This window comes from Aedes albopictus, chromosome 3, assembly GCF_035046485.1.
Source record: "Aedes albopictus strain Foshan chromosome 3, AalbF5, whole genome shotgun sequence".
Lineage (NCBI taxonomy): Eukaryota > Metazoa > Arthropoda > Insecta > Diptera > Culicidae > Aedes > Aedes albopictus.
Window position 1 is genome coordinate 338,286,472 of NC_085138.1, and position 22,150 is coordinate 338,308,621.

General features: G+C 40.2%; 1 protein-coding gene across 1 annotated transcript; it reads right to left on the bottom strand.

The window, feature by feature from the left end:
* Positions 1-4,897: 4,897 nt before the first annotated feature.
* On the bottom strand, positions 4,898-21,870 carry LOC109424736 (fatty acyl-CoA reductase wat-like). The gene is made up of 5 exons (XM_019699922.3): positions 21,385-21,870; positions 20,927-21,318; positions 5,463-6,011; positions 5,212-5,337; positions 4,898-5,144 (listed from the first exon to the last, which is right to left on the bottom strand). Exons 1-5 carry the CDS (start codon positions 21,586-21,588, stop codon positions 4,922-4,924), a joined length of 1,494 nt encoding a protein of 497 aa, XP_019555467.3. The 5' UTR covers positions 21,589-21,870; the 3' UTR covers positions 4,898-4,921.
* Between the last annotated feature and the right edge of the window lie 280 nt (positions 21,871-22,150).

Sequence of the window (22,150 nt, forward strand, 5' to 3'; positions counted from 1 at the left end):
ATCAAAGCGCGACTTTTTTGATAACCCAATGAAAGGTTGACATACAAAAAAGATTCAGACCATATCTGAACCGGTAGTGTTTCGGACCGGTTGCAGGAGGTTCCACCGGAAGTGGCCGTATATAAAATTTGACAAAACTTTTGCATGCGGCACATCAAATCACGTCTTTTCCGACAAATTGATGATCGGTTATCAAGGAAGTATACTAAGACCACATTATGGACTGTCAGTAGTTCCGAAACTTGTTCCGGGTTTCCTTCCAAAAGTGTCCAAATATAAAATTGTACCAAACCCATGCATGCGACACAGCAAAGCGCGACTTTTTTGATGACCTAATAAACGTTTGCAAGCAAATAGAAACAGACTATTTAAGAGACTATCGGTAGTGTTCCGCAACCGGTTCCGGGCCGGAAGTGAAACCAAACACATGCATGCGATACCTCAAATCACGGCTTTTTAGGTAACATGATAAACAGTTGCAAGAAAATAGACGCAATCCATATCAGGTATTACGGAACCGATTCCGGGTGTTCCGCCAGAAATGGTCAAATGTAAAAGAGAATCAATACATGTGACATATCAATGACTTAGCCAACATTGGCGAAGATCACAAAGTGATCTGTGATTGTGAATAAAGTTAACCTTCTTCATGCATTAGCTGACGCTCGCCCCGCTGCCGCAGGCATGGAATGGAGTCATAATGACCCCTATACACGACTAGGGTTAAGGTGATCAAGCAGTCAACTGAGAGGTCTGATATTTTTCACCTCTGTTTTGCTGTTGAACTTTACATCGGAATACATATGTACCATCAATAAGTTAACCAAATCGATGTTGGCTTTGTTAAAATTGTTGCTTTTCTATATAAAGTGTTTTCAGGATTCAGGAACATTTTGGCTAACGTCGACGGAAAGTTCATGAGTACATATTCGACGAGAAAGGCATTATCACCACCAGGTGGATTAATCTGGTTTTTTTGTTATTCTTTGAAACGTATCAGCACTGACATCGCTAAGCCTGCCTCTGTCTCTACCAACGGTCATGCACGTCCTTTTTTTTTCTAATGTAAAGAGTCATGCTTGTTCCCGGTGTCCCACCCTTTTTTTTCGGAGTCCCATACAGTGTCAATAAACAATAAAACTACCAGATGTTTACCATCCAAGTTAGGCATAATTGCGCAGTGAACCAATTTGGCTGATGTTTACGAAAATACGTGAATTTTTATATGTATTAATTTCAAAAGAGGCAGATATTCAATTCGACCAAATGATAATTCTTCTTCTTCTTCTTCTTCTTCTTCTTCTTCTTCTTCTTCTTCTTCTTCTTCTTCTTCTTCTTCTTCTTCTTCTCCTCCTCCTCCTTCTTCTTCTTCTTCTTCTTCTCTTTTTTCTTCTTCTTCTTCTTCTTTTTCTTTTTCTTGGTGTAACGTCCCAACTGGAACTACTTACTCTTCATCCTGCCTGGGCAATTGCCCGCCATCACTTTGGCCAGTGGCCAGCTCAAATTTGTGTCAACTTGCTTCATTTCTTTGTTGAGGCTGCGCCACCATGAGCCTCTGGGTATGCCTCTGCTCCGATGTCCTGTTGGGTTCCAATCTAACATTTGCTTGCCGATTTCGTTTCCACCCCTGCGTAGAGTGTGGCCCACCATGAATTTCCTTCTGGAATTCCTTCAAGAATACCTTCTGCAAATCATTCCACCTACTCTTTTGAGAAATTCTGCTGAAATCCTGGATTTCCTCCGAGGATTTCTCCTGAAATTTCTTCGGGGACTCTTCCTGATATTCCGTCGGGAAATCCTCCTGAACTTTCTACAGGAATTTCTTCCTGGAATTTCTTCGGAGATTCCTACTGTAATTCCTTCGGAGTTTCCTCTTGGAATTCCTTTGGTGATTCCTCTTTGAATTTCTTCAGCGATTCTTCCTGGAATTCCTTCAGAGATCCCTCTTGAAATACCTGCAAGAATCTCTTCGGGAATATCTCCTGGTGTACCTTCGGGGATTCTTCCTGGATTTTTTTCGGGGTTTCCTCCTAGACTCTCTTCGAGAATTCCTCCTAAGATTCTTTCAGGGATTCCTCATGATTTTTTGCAGTTTTCTCCTGGAATTGGTGATTTCTCTTAGATTTCCTTCGAGATTCCTCCTTGAATTACTTCAAGTATTCCTCATGAAATTCCTCCGGGGATTCCTCCTGAACCTCCAACAGGGATTCCTCCTGGAATTATCTCGAAGATTCCTTCTGCATTTCTTTCTGGGATTCCTTCTGGAAATCCTTCAGAGATCCCTCCAAGAATTCATTCTGAAATTTCTCTGAAATTCCTTCTTGGGTTCCTCCTTAAATTCTTTTTGTAATTTCTCCAGATACTCTGTCGTGGGTTTCTCGTGAAATTCTTACGGGGTTTACTCCTGTAATTCTTTGATGATTCCTCTTAGATTTCCTTCGGAGATTCCTCCTGGAGTTTCTCCAGGGATTCTTCATAAATTTCCTCCAGGAGTTTTGCTGGAATTCCTTCGGATATTTCTCCTGGATACTTCCTATGGAGATTCCTCTTGAAAATCCTTCGAGTATTCCGCTTGGAAATCATTCGGAGATTTCTGCCAGAATTCCTTCAGGGATTCCTCCTGGGATTCCTGCAGGGAAATCCTTCAGGAGATTTTTTTTTGGGATTTCTCCTGGACTTTCTTCAAGGATTCCTCCTCCTGAAATTTCTTCGGGGACTCTTCCTGATATTCCGTCGGGGAATCCTACTTGACTTCCTACAGGAATTTCTACCTGGAATTTCTTTGGAGATTCGTCCTGTTTCCTCTTGGGATTCCTTTGGTGATTCCTCTTCGATTTTCTTCAGAGATTCCTCCTGGAATTCCTTCGGGAATTCCCCATGGAATTCTTCCTTGTATTCCTTATGGAAATCCTCCGGCGATTCCTCCCAGAGATTCCTTCTGCATATTTTTTGTTGATTCCTCCTAGAAATCATTTGGGGATTCATTCTCCCTTGGAAATTCTCTCAGGAGTTCTATTAGGATTTACGACTGGAATTTCTTTGAGATTCGTGCTGGAATTCTGCCGGGACTTCCTCTTGAGATTACTGCGGGGATTCCTCCTAGATTTTTTTCTAAGGGGTTCCTCATGAAATTCCTACGAGGATTCCTTCTTTAACTCCTTCAGGGATTCCTCCTAAAATTCCTTCGTGGATTCCTCCTGGAATTCCTTTGAGGATTTCTCCTGGCATTCCTTCGAGGATTACTTCTGGATATTTTTCGATGGTTCCTTTTAGAAATCCTTTGGGGATTCCATCTCGAATTCCTTTGAAAGTTCTTTCCGGAGTTTCTTTGGGGATTTCTTCTGGACATTCTTCAGGGATTCTTCCCGGGATTCCTCCTGGACTTCCATCATGGATTCCTCCTGATTTTTTTTTCGTGAATTCCTGTTGATATTCCGTCGTGAATTCCTCTTGGAATTCCTCCAGGGTTTCCTCCTGGAATTCGTTTAGTGATTCCTTTTAGGATTCCTTCGGAGATTACTACTGGAATTCCTCCTGGAATTCCTTCGGGACTTCCTTCTTGAATTCCTTCGGTGATTTCTCCTAGAATGCCTTCGGGGATTCCTCGTGGACTTCCTATGGGGATTCCTCTTGGAATTCCTTCGATTTTTCCTCCTGGAATTCCTTCGGTGGTTCTCCCTGCGATTCTTGCAGGGATTTTTCCAGTATTTTCCTCGAAAATTTCTCCTGGAATACCTCAGGAGATTCCTCTGAGAATTCCTTCGGGGATTCTTCCTAGAATTCCTTCAAGCATTCCTGCTGGAATTCCTTCAGAGATTCTTTCTGGAATTCCTTCGAGCGTTCCTCCTGGAAGTCCTTCGAGGATTCCTCCTGGTATTCTTCCGGTAATACCTTCTAGAATTTTCTCAGGCATATCCCCTGGAACTCCTTTAGAAATTCCTCCTGGATATTTTTCGTTGATTTCTCCTAGGCTTCGGAGATTTTTTTTTCAAATTCCCTTGGAAATTCCCACTGGAATTCTCTTTAGGATTCCTGCTGGATATCCTCTAAGGATTTCTACTTCAATTTCTTTGAGGCTTCCTCCCGGTTATTTTTCGTTGATCTCTCCTGGAAATCCTTATGGGATTCCTTCACGAATTCCTTTGGAAATTCCCGCCGTAATTGCTTAGGGGATTCCTAGAGAGCTACCCGAGTAGAAAAGAATGGCAACAAAATAACTTATCGAGGTATTAATCTTAAATAACATTATACTTCGATATGCCATTCTTTAGGTGGACATAAGAGGCAAAATAACAAAAATGAATACCATAATTTTGTATAAATAACACCTGAAAAATAACAAGTCTTGTTATTTCAATAATGAATGCATACTATAAATTTCAAGTGATCTATTTGTTATCCATAAGGTATGGAATAACAAAGTAATGACATTTCTTGCTATAAAATTGAACATTTTTCGATAGCTCCATGATGTAATAACAAATCTTGTTATTCAGTTATTTTCCCAGCTTAATCAGAAATACCACATCAATACCTAGCTTTGCTCAAATACCTCCAATTGTTATTGTGGCGTTCTCATAACATTCTGTAAAATGATACAGTAATACCAACTTGAGGTATTAGACCACAGGTTGCTTTTTGCATGGTATTTGTAAGGTATGACCTTCTGCTCGGGTAGAGCTCTCGAAACATGCTCACTAAGGATGATGTACTCATCTCAAGCCCATTGGTTCTCTGTGCAATTCCGCTAGCAGCTCTGATCAATCACGGAGTAGTAACTACGAAGTATATACTGTACAGTGTACACACATTTTGCCATATCAGCATATTTTTCTTTCAACGAAACCAATTACTTATCCATAAATGGAAATAAAAAGCAGTAAAATCTATCAAAGGGTTTTTTTATTTATAAAATATACAACTATGAAAGTGCCACTGAAATCTTACAGAAAAGCAAATACCCAAGAAAGAAAAATAGTGTATACTTTATAACTCTATTTATCCACATGAATCGCATAATTTTCTTTCGTGCTGCAGGGATCGTGTCATCCTTTTCCTTGAACAAATAGCGCCGTGCTCCCATGATGCTATCCGCGTAGTACGAAACCAGCCCTTTCGTTATGTAGTTGATGTCGAAGGTCTCTCTGAAATATGATATAATATTCGTTAAAAAAAGCGAGTTGAACTGTCATTTGTACTAAATAGTCTTGCCTGTCCTGGTCCAGCAGTGCCAACTGGAGTCCACGGAAGTTGGCGGTCTTGAAGACCCATTCGTTATCGGTGAAGTACTTGAGCGAAATAGTTGCATCGAAAATTCTCCGCTGCAATCGTAACGACCTGAGTAAAAGGGAAGAAAATTCATTTTTAGGAGGATCCAAAAACATGTTCCAAAAGAATAAGAGTTGAAAGCATATCAGTCAGAAAGCCTTGATCTCAAATTACCACTTTTAAAATACACTTACATCGGTTTGTGTCCACTAAGTTTGATTAGTGCATCCAATACCAACGAAGGCAGAAATTGTAAGAAAAAGAACGCCACGTAGTACACCTCCAAGCAAATGGCATTCACTCCGCCTGGAGCCCACAAAACCTGCGATGTCGGTGTTTTGTAGTACAGCTCTTCACCGTCAGTTACCAAAAAATTGTAGGTGGCCGTTTTGCACACGTCGGCAGCACTGTTGTAGATGGGCAGGATGGGCTGGGCGCTGCTACTATTGGCACGCTTCCACGCAGCTATTATAATGGCTTTGATGCTCACGTCCACCGGGATACAGTTGATGTGGTTATCCAGCTTGATGCATCCCGATCGCATCACACCGGTTCCCATACCGACCAGCAGTCCGATTGGGCCGTTGAAGTTATCTATCCACCCGGGCAGGGGTTCTTTTTCTGCGTTGGTAACGATCGAAGGCCGGAAAATTACCAACGGAAGCTCCTGATGGAAGTCGTAGCAAATCTGCTCCGCTAGGCCTTTGGTGAAGGTGTACGTGTTGGGCGAGAAACTGGTCAATCTGAAAAAAAAAAAAAAACAAATTTGTTACGGTGTAGGTATGACTAGATTAAGGTAGGCTTTCAGTAACAGAAAACAGTTGAAAAAAAATATCGAATTTGTCGAGTTTGTCAAACAATGCCGGGCTACAATATATTATTTTATTGTTGAAATTCTCACAGAACACTGAAGTGAAAAGCAATAGTGAATACGTAGGTTATACCCAAGATGAGATGTATGTAATACCAAAAGTATCAGATGCTCGCTCAAGTGTAATATGCTAATACAGAACCCACAGCTTCCGGAAAAGTAAACCCAGTTATCTACTTGGGACAGTGGACTAGTGTCAGGTTTTGCTTCTTCTTCTTATTCTTCTTGGCTCAACTACCCAAATGAGACGAATCATGCTTCTCAGCAATTAAGTATTATATTCCAGAAATTCAAGGAATTTTCCTTTACGAAAAGCTCCTGGACCGTCCGGGAATCGAACCCGTCACTCTCAGGGTGACTAATCCGCCCTAAAACACAAGCAGTGCAAAGTAGCCAAGAAAAGCATACAATCGGAGTCAAGATCCGGACAACCATAGAGAAGCCATGAAGGACCCTACGTGGCGAAGCATGATTACGGACGAGCTAGAGACGACGCAACGGGACGTGGGAGCTAGCTGCCCAAGGGACGGAAGGTTGTCGGCTCGAAGTGAATGCTGAAGATTAAACGTACCGAGAAGGATTAGATAGTAAAGTGTAAAGCACGAGTGATAGCACAGGGTTACATCCAGAAGCCGGAGATTGATTTTGAGGAAGTGTTTGCAACTGTGGCCCGGATGGCGACCCTGTGGTCATTTCTTGTGGTAGCTGCTAGCTACTAGCTGGCAAACGAAACTTGCCGGTTTACCATTTTCGATGTCAAGACGGCCTACCTCTATGGTGTGCCACAAAAGTTCAGCTTATTGGACGCAGTGGCTTAATTTCTCCAACAGGGAAGCAATAAAAAAGGCGTGCTTGAGGAGGAGATATTCATGGGGCAGCCGTCCGGATTCGAAGCGCCAGGCAAGGAGGAGTTGTCTGTAAGCTTAAAAGAAGTATTTACGGACTATGCCAATCAGCACGGTGCGGTGTTGGAATCGTAGGCTGAGGCAAGCACTAACAAAGCTGGGCTTTGCGGTGTCTACCGCAGATAGGGAATCGCGCCACTTGGGCGGTGGCTTCTATTTTCGTCTGTTTTCCGCTATAACTCAGTCAAATTTGAATCAATTCACACAACTTTTGGAATGCGGTGAGATAGGTATAGTATCTACCCGTGTACAACATTTCAAGCCAACTGGTTCAAAATTGACTGAGTTATAGTGGAAAACAGACGAATATAGAAGCCACCGCCCAAGTGGCGCGATACCCTACGTGTTTGTTCGTAAGAGGATCAGGACAAAACAGTGATCGTCCCTGCTGGATTATATCGATGATTTCCTTATCACTGCTACGAAAGCTGAGATGGAGGAGATCAACAAAGGCTTGAGGGGCCATCCATGAACCACGTGGTCAGTAGGGGGGATGGGGGGGGTCTGCCAAAAGACCACAAAAAGCCACGGAGGGGGGTGGGGGGTTCTCAACCAGGGAAAGGGTGCGACTCAAAACTCTTTGCGTGCCGCACACTCTGCTACGAGACAGCACAACAAACTAGAAGGAGACGAGTACGCGCAATCGGTTGTATGTTGCTCGCTTACTTTGCCGCGCGCTGGAGCTCTCACGCTCTGTCGTATGCACTCTCTCGGTGCTTGTCTCCGTGCTTGGCACTTCGCTTGATACTACGCACGATTGGAAAAATTTCGAATCAAACGACCCATCACTTGTCAACCCTTGACAAGCTTATCAACTTTGCCGAAAACACACACTCTTCAATTAATTTATTAATTGATTTTTTCTGTTTGGAGACAAGCGCAGTCTCAAGCACCGTGCATTACTCCTTGCGCCGTAGAGCTAGTGCTGCGATTGTCTCTCGCACAATTACGACAGCTCTCACTCATACGTCTCTTGTCTCTCGGCAAAACGGGAGACGAGCACTTGCGATTGTGTGAACCACACGCTTTTTTCGCACCGCACGGTGCATGCCGCCAATCCCTGGTCTCAACCAAACTAGGGGTCGCAGTACCGACCACTTTTGGTGAGTACCGGTATTTCGGTACTTGGGCTTACAGTACCGGTAGTACCGGTAAATTACCGGTACTGGGAAATTTTTAACTAAAATGAAGAATAATGCACAGAAAATCAACAATTTACCAGGCATTTGTGAATTACGGTTTTCAGGGATGTCATAAAAGCTATCCAGAAAACAATAAATTAAACAAAAATTATAGATAAATAAAAAGGATAGAAAGTAATTAGGGTAATTCGCTAATTGTTGAACACTACCCAAATGTTGAACAGTTTCCGAATATTTTATTATAAATCTTACTTAAGTAATTTTCATCCAATGTAAACGTATGATGTAGATGCATATACATGTAGGTCACTATATTGCTCTAATTAATTTACAAAATTGAGGGGGTTAGAAGCAAAGGGGTGTAAGTGACAAAAACCCACTTTCAAGTAAATGAGGTTTAAAGTTTTTCACCAATTTTTCATCCCATATAAAATGTATGGAGTTTCAAAATCAACCCAATTTTCTCCGATTTATTGTACTTTTTCTAATTATCGCAGAAAGAATCTTAAAAAAGTTCCTGAAAGCTTGAAATCTGAAGAATTTTATGATTTGCTCAGCTCAAAATCGACAAAATGGTCACTTACACCCCTTTGCATCTGGGCCCCTCAATTATACATAGTTTATGCCAAAAAATTGATTAAAAATTTAGTACCGTTGATGACACGAAAACTGCACAATTCTTAAGATTAATTTTAAGAAATTGCTGTTACGAAATAAGCTTTGCAGGCAAATCGACCACAAATATCAAAGCCACACCATAGTTACAAGAACTGGAAGGATGTCCTTAACAGTTTAACATTGTTTAAAATCACATTTTCCTTGTAATTTAATTGGAAAAAATATTTTTCTTATCACATCCATGCATCCATGATCCAACTGTTGAACACTGGCATAACCTACGATGTTAGCAAGACTGCCAGATTTTTTTTCACTTTACCTAACCGTGCATTTCATGGGGTTTCAAGGGCGTTCGACGGATGTTCCAGGGGTGTTCCAGTGGGCTTCAGAAAGATTCCAGTGGTTTTCAATGGGTTTCAAGGGCATTTCAGAGTTGTTCAAGAGGAATTCAGAGTATTAAGGGGGTCCCAGGAGTATTTTAAGGCGTTCCAGGAGGTTCAGGAGCAACCCACGACTTTTCAAGGGATTTCAGGGTAGTTCCACGAGTGTTCTTGGGGGTTGAGTGGGTCCAATGGGTTTCCAGAAGTGTTTCAGGGGCTTTTAAAGGCATACTTTTCTTCTGTCTTTTTCGCTTCTAATCAAATTTTTTCAGCCATTTTTGCATCTAGTCATGTTTAAAACTATTTCAGTTCACTAGCGCTCTCTTCAAATGAGCGATTCCTTGTCATTTAAATGAATTGTCACTAGCTCGGACTAGCTGGGCTCTAAACCCGAAATACCCGGAAAAACATCCGCCAGAGTGAAAAAATATCGGATGTCGGGTCAAATTTTATCAAATGTTGGACCACTATTGGACTCACATCGGGTAACTGTTGGGTCTATGTTGGGTTTGGTGGACAAAATAAAAACAGGTGAATGATAGGTTCATGTCGGGTTATACGTCATCAATTGGGTTTTTAAATTTTGAAAAAAGTAATCATTTTTTGATTTTATGCGAAAGAGCACCTTTTTCTGAGCCACTACGATTTTTTTCAGATTTTTAGAACTTTATTTTGATACCTAAAATCAATTTCAAAGAGATTTTCCGAAATCACCTTTTGACAGCTAGGCAACTGTTTGACAGCTCCGTCCAGTACAAAATGCAACGAGGGGTGATTCGACAAATCGCTCCCATACAAACTTCAAATTGATATTTAAATAGGTTCCCGGGCATCAAAATTGATGAAAATTTGGATTTCGGCTGAGTTTGGCATGCAGATTCAGAATATGGAATTATCCCAACACCGCTAAAGAAGCCAATTACGAACATAGCTTCAACCGTTCAACAATTGGCGAGAACCGTCCAACATTAGGATGAGCTAGCTTAAGAAAGCGTTCAACATTTGGGTTACAGACTTCCCATACAAATGCTCTATTTTCTCTTAGAAAATGGAATTTAAGGGAATACAAATTCAATGGGCAGTATAAGGGATGAGTAGATCTAGACGTTCACTGGATATTTTTGAACTAAAGTGGAATTATGCACGGGAAAACAAACGAAAACCAAAATGCCAGTACTAACCGTTCAACAATTGGCGAATTACCCTAGTTGTACGAAATTTATTTTGCAGCTATTGTTAAGCTTCTGTACAGTTTCACAAGCAGTATTTCGGCCAGTTTAAATTAAACAGGAACAACCTTACATGTACAAAAATCAAATAGCTGCAAGGTGAAGACAGAAGAAGGTATAAATATTTTTTCTTGATGATGCTATCAACGGATTTTAAAAACTGAAAAAAATAACAAGAAACGCTGATCAAACAAATTTTATACTAAGCAAGTAAATCCAATTCCAACATTCAACGTTTATCAAACCAATCATTGCTATGATACCCTGGATTTGCAGAATTGTTGCATATATAAAATGTTTGTTTGTCAAAGTACTTGATTTTAAATGTTTCCATTGTATGTTGGCTATACTAATGATCGGATTTCAGTACTTCGGGAGAGATTTCGCGGTACCGAAAGTACCGGTACCAATGCTCAGTCAGTACCGGTATTTCGGTACCAAAATTTGGTCGGTAATACCGGTATTTTCGGTACCGGTACTACCGGTACTACATCCCTAAACCAAACCGCGTGGTTTTTTTATTTGGTATTTTATTTTTCTTATCTGTTCCAAAAACATAAAATCAATTGGGATTTAATTCGCTTAGTTTATTTTTTCTGTCCACAGCACGAAAAATTGTGTTGTCCATTTAGAATCTGTACAAACAAATCACATGTAGAAAAGAAATAATATCAGGAAAGGTCATTTAGTGCACTTTAAAATTCCGTTAAATTGCGAAGTGTAGAATTAGCATAAGTTAAAATACACAAAAATAAAAACAAAAAAAAAATCCGTTAATCGAAAGGTTGGCCACCACCACTCTAATGCTGTGTACAAAAAGCGAGATTTTTTCAACGTACAGATTAATGAAAAACTTCAAAGAAACTTTTTCTTTCATTTTGGATACCTTTTCGCTTTTTTTTCATGAATACTTAAAAGTTGCATAATCCTAGCTAATTTGAGTACATGTTAATTCTACAATCTGATCATTTGTGCAGTGTTTTGAAAGGTCCAGTTTGCCTAAGATTCCGCGTCACATATTTCTCTTCTAGCAGAGTTAAAATAATGTACATACAGAAATACTACACAACTAGCCTGAAACCACGCAAGACCACGGTGGGGGAGGGGGGGTCTAAAATTCAGGAAAAAATGAGCACGTGGTTTATGGACAGCCCCTGCAGGAAGAGTTCGAGCTGACGTCCTTAGGTGAAGTTCACCACTTCTACGGGATATAATTCACGCGGGCGGCGGAAGTGTTCAAGGTCTGTCTGAAGAACATTAAAAGGCTATGAAGAACGGCTTGGATCAGGCAAAAACATCCAAGTCTCGGATGGATCCGATATACATCAGCGGTATTTTGTACCATTTCACCAGAGCAGGTTCTTGTCGGTACTGCAAAGCGAGTTTGTTGATGTTGTCGGGGTCCAGCAGAAACTTGAAAAAATATTTGTTGAAACAAATAAAACAGCCCTACATCTCGCTGAAAAGGTAAGAGACGAAAACTACGGGTAAATGAGAGTCATTGAGCACAACCACACTACCCGCTAACATCTGAAACCCAAAGTCCTGAAACAACATCCGAAACTATTGTCTCGAAGAGTCCCCTTCCTCAGTCAATGTCACTGTTTGTTGAAATAATCAATCCTTTTGTCAGTACAAAAAAGGATAATTGACATAATTGACATTCAGCTTTTAAAAATGATTTGCAAATAGTATCATCCATGGTCGCTTGTTGAAGACTCAAAGTTTGTTTATCTCTCCAATCTGTCAAACGCACTTCCGATGAGGAAACCGCTTTCAAATAGTTTGCTTCCTGCCACCTACAACGAGATATTAGAACGAGTAAAATCTAAAATTGATTATGCTTCTGCTTATTCTGAGAAGGCTGGACAAGCATCACTAATACGGGATATTACGCATTAAATGCACATTTTATTGGAAACAGCACGATTTTGAAATCCTACTTATGTACTGGAGTACTCAGAATTTCCGCATACCGGCACTGAAATAAATTTTGTTGTGGAAACTACCGATTCCATAGTAAAATTACTAACCGTACCTATGATTCTCAACCGACAACAATTTCCTGTTAATTCCACTAAAACACTGTCAACTTAACTAACAGTGCAGTTAACATTACCAGAAATTATCTTAATTTAACAAATGAGCATTGTATATTTAACCATACTGTGTTGTAAAATGCGTGTCCAGGAAAAATTAACAACGTTTTGTTGTTGAGACGACTACGCTTTTAGTTGAGCTTACTACAATGCATAGTAATTTCAAGCATATTTCAGTTGCCTTAACAGATTTTGTTGTCGGTTGAGAATCATAGGTACGGTTAGTAATTTTACTATGGAATCGGTAGTTTCCACAACAAAATTTATTTCAGTGGGTGCAAACATTGCGACGTGGATTAGTGGTTCAACATTGAAAACCGTATTATATCGTCTACCCCCGTTGGTTTGAACGACAACTCATGCATTGTTTTATTAAGCTGTTAGTACACAGGGTCAAATATTTGTCCGAAAAGAAACCAATGTTCAAACATCTTGTTTGAATCGATCGAATTTTCATTAGTGTCAAACTGATGTTGTTTCTTGAGTTCTTTTCTTGTCAAATATTTGACCCTGTGTACTACTGGCCTTAATATGGGCTATAATTTTATACATATTGAAATTAGAGTGTTTCCTCAAAATACATATCAAAATATATTTTTAACTGTTTCAGTTTTCATGTTAGGTCAAAGCAATGTTCTGACAACCTCTGCAACGCCCCTGAGAGCTCCAGGAGCGCTCCCGAGACCCCTTGGAGCTTTCTTTAAAATGCTCCTGAGATCTACAGGTACCCCTTGAAACCTTCTTGGATCCCATGAAACGCCTCTGATATTCTGATGCATCCATGAGACCCCGAAGAGCCCCAAGCAACCCCTTTTGACTCTCTGAGACGCCCCACCCCTCAACCCACTCCTGAGACTTCCTGGTACCTCCTGAAGCCCTCTGAGAGAACCCTGAATCCTCCTCCTTAAAAGCCCCTGCAATGTCCTGGTATCCCGCTGACACCCCATGGGGCCTTATGAAACGTGTCTGCATCCTTCCTTTGCTCTTCCATATGCAGACCCCCTGGCCGTCGTTGCCATAAATATCGTCATTGAATTTTCTTATGCACAATATTGATTCTGAACAGCTCTCCCGTTTTTATGCACGACATAATAAAAGTGTATATTTCAAAAGTGCGTAAATATAACCTGATTAAAAGGGGTTTAGTAGGCTATAGTGTACTTCCTCGGTTATGCTTCGCTCTAAGTATAAACTACTCATCTTATCCACCGAACAAAGCTCACCAAAAAGAAACTAAATTCCTTGGCCTAGCACACCATCAACAACTCGGGTTACGTCCCAGGAGCCAATTCATGTATCTGCCATCACATACGTATGTACCGTCTATCCCCGTTGGTTTGAACGACACCTCATGCAAACCAACGGGGTTCATTTTTTAGTTTGAACTTCTAGCAACCCTGTAGGCGACGGTAAAACACACTGCTGGCAACGTTATTTGATGTTTTGTTTTGATTCTGCGTTCCGTTCCACCCCGTTCCATTAGCAGAATGACGTTTGAACCATTTTTAATTTGAGCCATGTGCACATTAAGAGGGTCAAATTAAAAAGTGTTCAGATTAGATGCGGTCAAACCAACGGGGGTAGACGGTAGCACTATTCACGGTGCTTCGGACATGGAGTCTGCAGTAGAGTCCCTATAATTAGAGTCTGGCGGACTGTCACTTTCGACCGGAGCCAATAAATGCTACACCGTGACGTCAAAGACTCTAACTAGACTGACTCTAGTCTGCAGGGATGTTTCGCACTCAAATCAAATTTTGTGGTTCAAAATGCTATTGCAAATTCCATCAAACAAATTGTAAACAAGACTTAGGCAATCGTGCCTGTTTGCAGAAAAGCAGCCATGCTTCTTGGAGGAATTGAAGATCAAGCTTGGCATGAAACCTCTCAAAATAAAGCTGGATTGCCCAATTAGCACACAGGACAAGTTGAACCGTTTAAAATTGAGCAAAGAAGCCGTTATTTCAATGTTGGCAATTTTGGATTCCAAACGTTGTACTTTGGATAACAAATACATAGTGGCAAGCCATTTAATTTAGCTGTAAGATTCTCAACATTGTCTATGAAGTGACAGTTTGAGGTTGATGCGGTAGAGGAAGGAACAAATCAACTCCCACGCTGAGGGAAGATAAGGATGTCATCCATCCAAGGAAGGGATAATCTGTCCCATCCAGAAGATAGGCGACAAGTAAGTCAGAACTTTCGAGTGATCACCATTCTAAATTCCACCTACAAAGTGCTATCCCGGATCTTCCGTCGTCTATCACCTAAAGTAAATCTGGAGCTCGATTTGAATAGGTCGTATGTGCTTTTGTCGATTAAAAATTCGATCAGTTGGATTCACTTATTGTAGCGAAAACCGTTGAAATTGAACAAAGTTGATACATACAGCAGAATCCTCACAAAATAAACTTTCCGTTTCATCATTAAAAGTCTCAAAAATATCTTCCATATTGCTACAATAACTAAAATAAACTGATCGAATTTCATATCGACAAAAGCACATACGACCTATTTAAATCGAGCTCCAGAAATGAGTTAGTGGGAAGTTACAAAGCTGGTTTCATCGATGACCGGTCTACAACGGACAAAATCTGCAGCGTACCGCGAACCCTCCAGAAATGCCATGAATACCAGGTCTCATCGCATCACCTGTTCATCAAATTCAAGGCGCCATACGCACAGAGCAATGGAAAATCATGTAGGGTCTTGTACCATTTGGGCAGGTGTACCTATTTTGGGCATTTGCCGCTATAACTAAGTCAATTTCAAACCGATTGATTTGAAATATTGTATAGAGTTAGGCACGTACAGTATCTAACTCTTTACAAAAATTCAAATCAATCGGTTTGAAATTGACTTAATTATAGCGGCAAGTGCCCAAAATTGGTACACCTGCCCAAATGGTACAATACCCTACAACAGCTTTCCCGGAAAGCTTACTAGACTGATAAGAGCAAACGGTGAGCAAAGCAGTATAAGGAATTCGGATGAACTGTTCAGTTCATTCGAATCTCGACGGGCGGGGACTGCGACAAAGTGATGTACTTTCCTGCCAACTATTCAAGCAACCCTGGAAGGTATAATGCGACGAGCCGGGCTCATCATCCGGGGTACAATCCTTACGAAACCAATTCGCCTGTTTTGTGGATGACATGCCGTTTGGAACGATGGCTGAACTGTACACCCACCTGAAACGTGAAGCAGCAAAAATCGGAGAAGATTTCGTGTACCTCGTAACGTAAACCATGAAATACGAAGACGCATCATTAGTAGAATGCATACAAACTACGGGCTCCACAAAAAAAAAAACAGCGTTAAAAAAATATTCACCCCGTACACTAATATATAATGGCGCCAGCACCAAACCGAATAGCTACGTTTTGACTAGCGACACTTTTTTTCAGTACCGGGTGTGGTGCGCTGTGTGCGTTCAATGATGCACTATAATATATGCACAGACAAACAGACGTAACACTCTGATATTTTGCATCGTACACCGATTTAACGGTCTATTTGAAAATTTGATAGTTGGCCAACTGACCACCCGTGGCGCTCGCATCGTTTTTGCTCGAGTTTGACGTTTGCCCACTACTGCCACCTAGTTGATGGTCGGCCAAACTCAGTCCTTTTAGCATTGGGCGAACATGTTTCCGTGACTATGATTTGATTCGAAAAATGTTCGAAGTGTTACGTCTGTTTGTCTGTGATATATGCGTCACTTCCGATGTATGATGTAAACAACTCAACATTAGCAAAAATATTTTTGTCAGAATATTGTGTTTGATTTCCAACTAAATCCATAATACCATACTCGAGAAGGACCTGCAAAACACTAGGAGTTTTCGAGCGACGCGTGCTAAGGATGATCTTTAAAAATGTATGTATGTACCGTGGCTACGCCAGTGAATGAGCCCATTTACGGACTGCGTAACCAGCTTAGGTCCCGTAGTTTGCAAATGCTAGCAAAACCTGCTCTGTATGAATCAATGATTCTTGCAAAAAAGAGAATATGGTGAAACGCATAAACGCTGACTTCAATGGACTGTTCACGATGTGTGAATGTCGAAATAATACATTGCATCGACAATATTCAACCATCAGCAAGAAATCAAGTAGAAGTGGGAAACAGTCGGTGATTGTGAACGTGCTGTGCTGGCTGCCAGGGTTGTTAACGTTAATCAACGATTAACGCCGTTAACGTTAATTTTCGTCCGAATCAACGTCAACGGCGCTGCGTTAATTTTCTAGCCAGTTAACGTTAACGTCAACGGAATGCGTTAAATTAACGTCAACGAATGCCGTTAATTTTTGCGTTAATTGATGTGATATGCTTTGTGATCTGTCACCACTTGTGGTTTTTTTTTCAATTTTTGGGTAGATTATTATTTGTGTTTGACAAGATTTTTTTTTTCATTACTCACTAGCAAGAAATTTTTTTTAGGAACTTGTGCGCCGGCATTTGACCAACAGTGTCATAATTGAATCTATATCGTCCACGTCAAGAACCTGCAAAATGCTTTGCCGACTTACTCAGAAAGCGTGACTTTATGCTTCGGAAGTAATGGTGTTGGTGCATTATGCACCTTCAGCTGCACTGAAATAAATTTTGTTGTGGAAACTACCGATTCCATAGTAAAATTACTAACCGTACCTATGATTCTCAACCGACTACAAAATCTGTTAAGGTAACTGAAATATGCTTGGAATTACAATGCATTGTAGTAAATTTAACTAAATGCATAGTTATCTCAACAACAAAACATTGTTAATTTTTCCAGGACACGCATTTTACAACACAGTATGGTTAAAAATACAATGCTCATTTGTTAAATTAAGATTATTTTTGGTTATGTTAACTGCACTGCTAGTTAAGTTGACAGTGTTTTAGTGGAATTAACTGGAAATTGTTGTTGGTTGAGAATCATATGGAATCGGTAGTTTTCACAACAAAATTTATTTCAGTGTGTGAAACTAAGCGCGCTTTTTATGCAATACACCCAGCGCGCTCGTCTTTGGGACTGGAAGTGCCCAAAGCGCTCTAATTTCGTCCATGACTATCCCCCGGTGTTTTTAGGCTATCCACATGTTGTTTGTGGACAGTTATAAAACGTGACTCATCTTAAGTAGCTATTGAGTTGATCACAGTAGCCATCCATGCAAATGTCAAAAATTTTCCAAGCAAAATATAATTGTCAAGTGTGCTTGTTTAAGATATCACATAAATCACAGACCAATAGATGTGACACTAACGAAATTTCAATCTCATATATCTCATGATCCTGACTACTTAGAGAGTTGGTGTCTTCGGCAAAGTTGATGGCTGGTCAAGGACTAGCCGATAATAAGACTTATGTTTCCAAATTCCACCGCTAGGCGGCGCTAGAGAGCAAACAAATTTTAAATTCCGCATATCTCAGCATCCTGGTTTTGTAGAAAGATGGTGTCTTCGGCAATATTGTTTGGTAGATCAAGGGCTTTCAGAATAATTACCGTTTGGTTCATGTTTCTCCAGCTAGCGCCTAGTTGCAATTTTTTGCAAATTTTCCTGATATATATGAAAAACAAAATTTGTTAGCTCACTAGCACCGCCTAGCGGTAGAATTTTGAAACATAAGTCTTATTATCGGTTAGTCCTTGACCAGCCATACAACTTTGCCGAAGACACCAACTCTCTAAGTAATCAGGATCATGAGATATATGAGATTGAAATTTCGTTAGTGTCACATCTATTGGTCTATGATTTATGTGATATCTTAGACAAGCAGATGAAACACTGACAAAATGTCCATCCCATATATCGCAGGATCCTGATTACTTAGAGAATTGAATTGAGAACAATCTGAATTATTCGATTTTGCACACCTTTCCGACAAATTTACCGAAATATTTGGCTGTACTTGGGTTCACTTAAATGTACAACCTAGTACAGGGGTTCTCAAACTTTTTCAGCTTGCGACCCACTTTTGTTTTTCAAAGAATTTGGCGACTCACCAGCACGAAAATTTATGAAATAAGTCTTTTTTTTTGCAAATTTGGACTGCATTTTTAAATAAATACATATTATCTCTTTATTAGTAGTGCTCTTTGAGTTTTTTGGAAAAGTCTTAGAAAGGTTAAGGTGCCCAAGTTTGCAGCATCAGTTAACTCCAAGGTTGTTAATCGATAAATTATCGTTATCGGCGATAAAGTTAACGTCTGTTATCGTTTAACGTCGATAACGATAACGTCTACTGGCGGAAACGTCATCGGCGATACAGTTAACTGTGAAAATTATCGACTCGATAACGTCTCCGAAAAATTTTCTTCGCGATCTGAACCACTGTTGATGCCGTCACTAGGGTAACTAGATTTATCGCAAAATTATCGAAGGTACGTTGATCTTCGCGTTGATTCATCGTTTGATTATTGTTATCGAGAGATAATCGAGCAACCTTTATCGTTATCGAGTTTGCGATGAGTTAACTGCCGATAATTTATCGGTTAACAACCTTGGTTTACTCTTAGTCGACTAAGATCTTAAAAATTGGAGATTAAATTCCAAGGTTCTAATATATTTAACCAGTCTGGCTTCAGATAAAGTGGCAATTTTATGCTTCAGCAGAACTTTAAAATCCACTTTAAAATTAAAAATCGGTTGAAAATGCTATAGACATTCACAGCGAGTGAGTGAACATCAAGTACTTTTTAGAATTATACTGTTAGATAGTCAGATGAGTCTTCTTGCTTTTTTTAATGAAATCTTAAATACACACTTATTTTACTTCCATTTTTATTGAACTCACTTTTCAATTGTTCCGTTAAATTTCAGATTATCGACATTTATTTGAATTTCACAGAAGTTAAGCTTTACTTAAGTTCGGTAAAGGTCAGGTTTCTTGTCGAAGTCTGGTATTTTTTTGCTGATTTTTGGTATTTCTAATTGGTTTGATATTTTAACTGCTGAAGTGTAAGTATAACAAAAAATCCTATCTGCAAACAGCAATTTGAAATCATTTTCTCCAGAACACAAGTAAAATCTAAAATTTTACCGTTATTGCGTAGAAACGACTATCTCAGTCTTAAATTAAGACTGAGATAGCCGATTCTACGCATTAACATCCAGTTCCAGTCGGAAAAAATCCCAAATTAATATTTTACCCTAATCTTAAAACTTTCAATTGAAAACTCATAGTTTTAGAATCGATTTCAGAATGCAGACAGTAGTTTCAATATTCATGGGGGCAAGACACTGTGCGAACGAGAGCAACTCTGAAAAATTCGGAGTTACTCTTTTTATCGATGATCGACGAAATTTGTTGAAAGACATTCCCAAAACTACAATTTCCCATCAACACATACAACACATACTGAGGAACTGTGAGGAATTCTGAACAACACATCGAACAGATTTTCACTCGTTAGATTTGTCTTGTCCCTAGACAAGGCTTATAATACAAAATTTTAAATAGAAAGGGAGAAATCGAAATTCAAGAAATAACTCTTCTAGAAATGGATTCTCCGAGGGAGTATTTGGAAATAAGAAAATGGCTAGCAATAGCATTCGACATATTTAAGTTAGTAAAGACTTCGCGACCCACCAAAAATCAGCCCTCGACCCACTGGTGGGTCCATAGTTTGAGAAACGCTGGTCTATTATCAATTCTCGCGTTCAGTATCATACAGGCGTATCTACAATGATCGATTTCTCTTCGTCGATTTTCTCTTCGGACTATTACGAAAAATACAACTAATATTCGTATGATCTCTCGCTGTGTTTCGGTGAAGGACGACTAGGACTAGCATCTAAAACAACAAAAACAACCGAAAATGAATTGCCGGCCAAGTTATTAACCGAAGAGAAAATCGATGAAGAGAAATCGATCATTGTAGATACGCCTGTATGATACTGAACGCGAGAATTAAATATGTACCACAATTAACGTAAAATTAACGGAGTCGTTAACGGTAAATCAACGCTCCGCGTTAACGTTAACGTTGATCAACGCTTCCAAAAAATCAACGGAAGAATCGTTGATCGTTACAGTTAACGTTAACGAATTAACGAAACGGCGTTAATCGTTGATTAACGTTAACAACCCTGCTGCACGTGGTTGAAGATGACCTGATAAACCCTAAACGTTCTATGGAACGTTTAGGGTTTATCTACACTATGCCCAAGACCAACAAAGATGGTGCTCTACTATACGCTCGGCACTAGGATAAAGCTACGGTGTAGCCGTCAAGGTTTCAAGTGTCAGAGTATCTAATCTAGAAACTTCCAGCACGTGTAATGTATATGTGTGAAGCTCATTACTGTACAAGCAGCCATTCGCCATTTGCAAATCACATACACACACCCTGTTCACATGCTTGTCAGAAATTCTACCCGGGCACTTTCATACTTAGTCGACACAAATAAACAAATCACTTACTTCTGAGACAACGTTTCCACGACTTCCGGATCCATCTGCTCAGCAATCTCGATGGCCTTCTGCCAGTCCATCTTGGCTGGGTAGATGCACTCTTCGACTTCGAATATCTCCGGATTGCAGTACGTCGTTGAAATGTGCACCAGCGCTCGAAGGTTCTTCAGCGTCTTGGCCCATCTGAAAACTTCGCGCGTTCCTCGGGTATTCAGCAGAATAGCCTTGCACAAAGGATCATCGAATCGAACACTGGCAGCCGCGTGAAACACTATCTGAACATTTTTCATCTGTTCTAGACTGTCCTCGTGTAAGCCCAACTTCAGCAGAGAACAATCTCCTGCGATCGGAATTAGCTTCTGGATAACATCTGGACAAGTCTCCCGTATCTTGTCAAACAACTGTAATTATTGAGAACCCATGATCAATCAGCTCAAACACCTTGGATCAATATCTCGATTACCTACCGGGACTCCCACCAAATCCTGAACGCGTTCACCGCTGGACTTTCCCTTCTTCTCGCGCAACAGCACAAACACCTTTCCAATGTCAGGACACGACCTCAGAAGCTTCTCTATCAGCACCTTTCCCATGAAACCGGAACCACCGGTTATGAACACATCCACCCCGGCGAACGTTTCCGGAATCGATTTTAACGGCTCTGGTTGCATGATTTCGAACGTTTCCAACGACGACAAATCGACGACACGATTAACCCTTTCCCGTGCCCAGCGAATGACTGTTACACGAGCCAGTTGGACGGCAATAATTTATAACATTACTTTTGACTTTTTCCATCGTCGTTTTCGGTCCCATGGCAGACGACGAATCAATTAGCCATTCAATTTATAGTATTCCAATTGCAGGAGCCTAGTCAGCGGCGATGGTACCTACTGCAAAGTACCTTATGAAAAATTCATTAATTTTATGCAAATCGGATTGGAAAAGCACAGTTAAAAAGTATCGGGGGTGTTTAGTGTAGTAAAAAGGTTCAGTTTTTAATTCCACCATGCCATTCAAAATGAGACTGAATACTCTAAAAACGATTAATTCAAATACTTCAATTGAAAAGATTTCACGTAACAGCTTACCTAAGTTTTATATAATAATTTTTGTATACGGATGGTAGTACCATACATAATGCATATTGTTTCCAAACAATATTGTAATAGTGGTTTTAAGCCAATTTTGCAGTTGTTGATTTGGTGCAAATTTGAAATTGTTTTTTTTTTT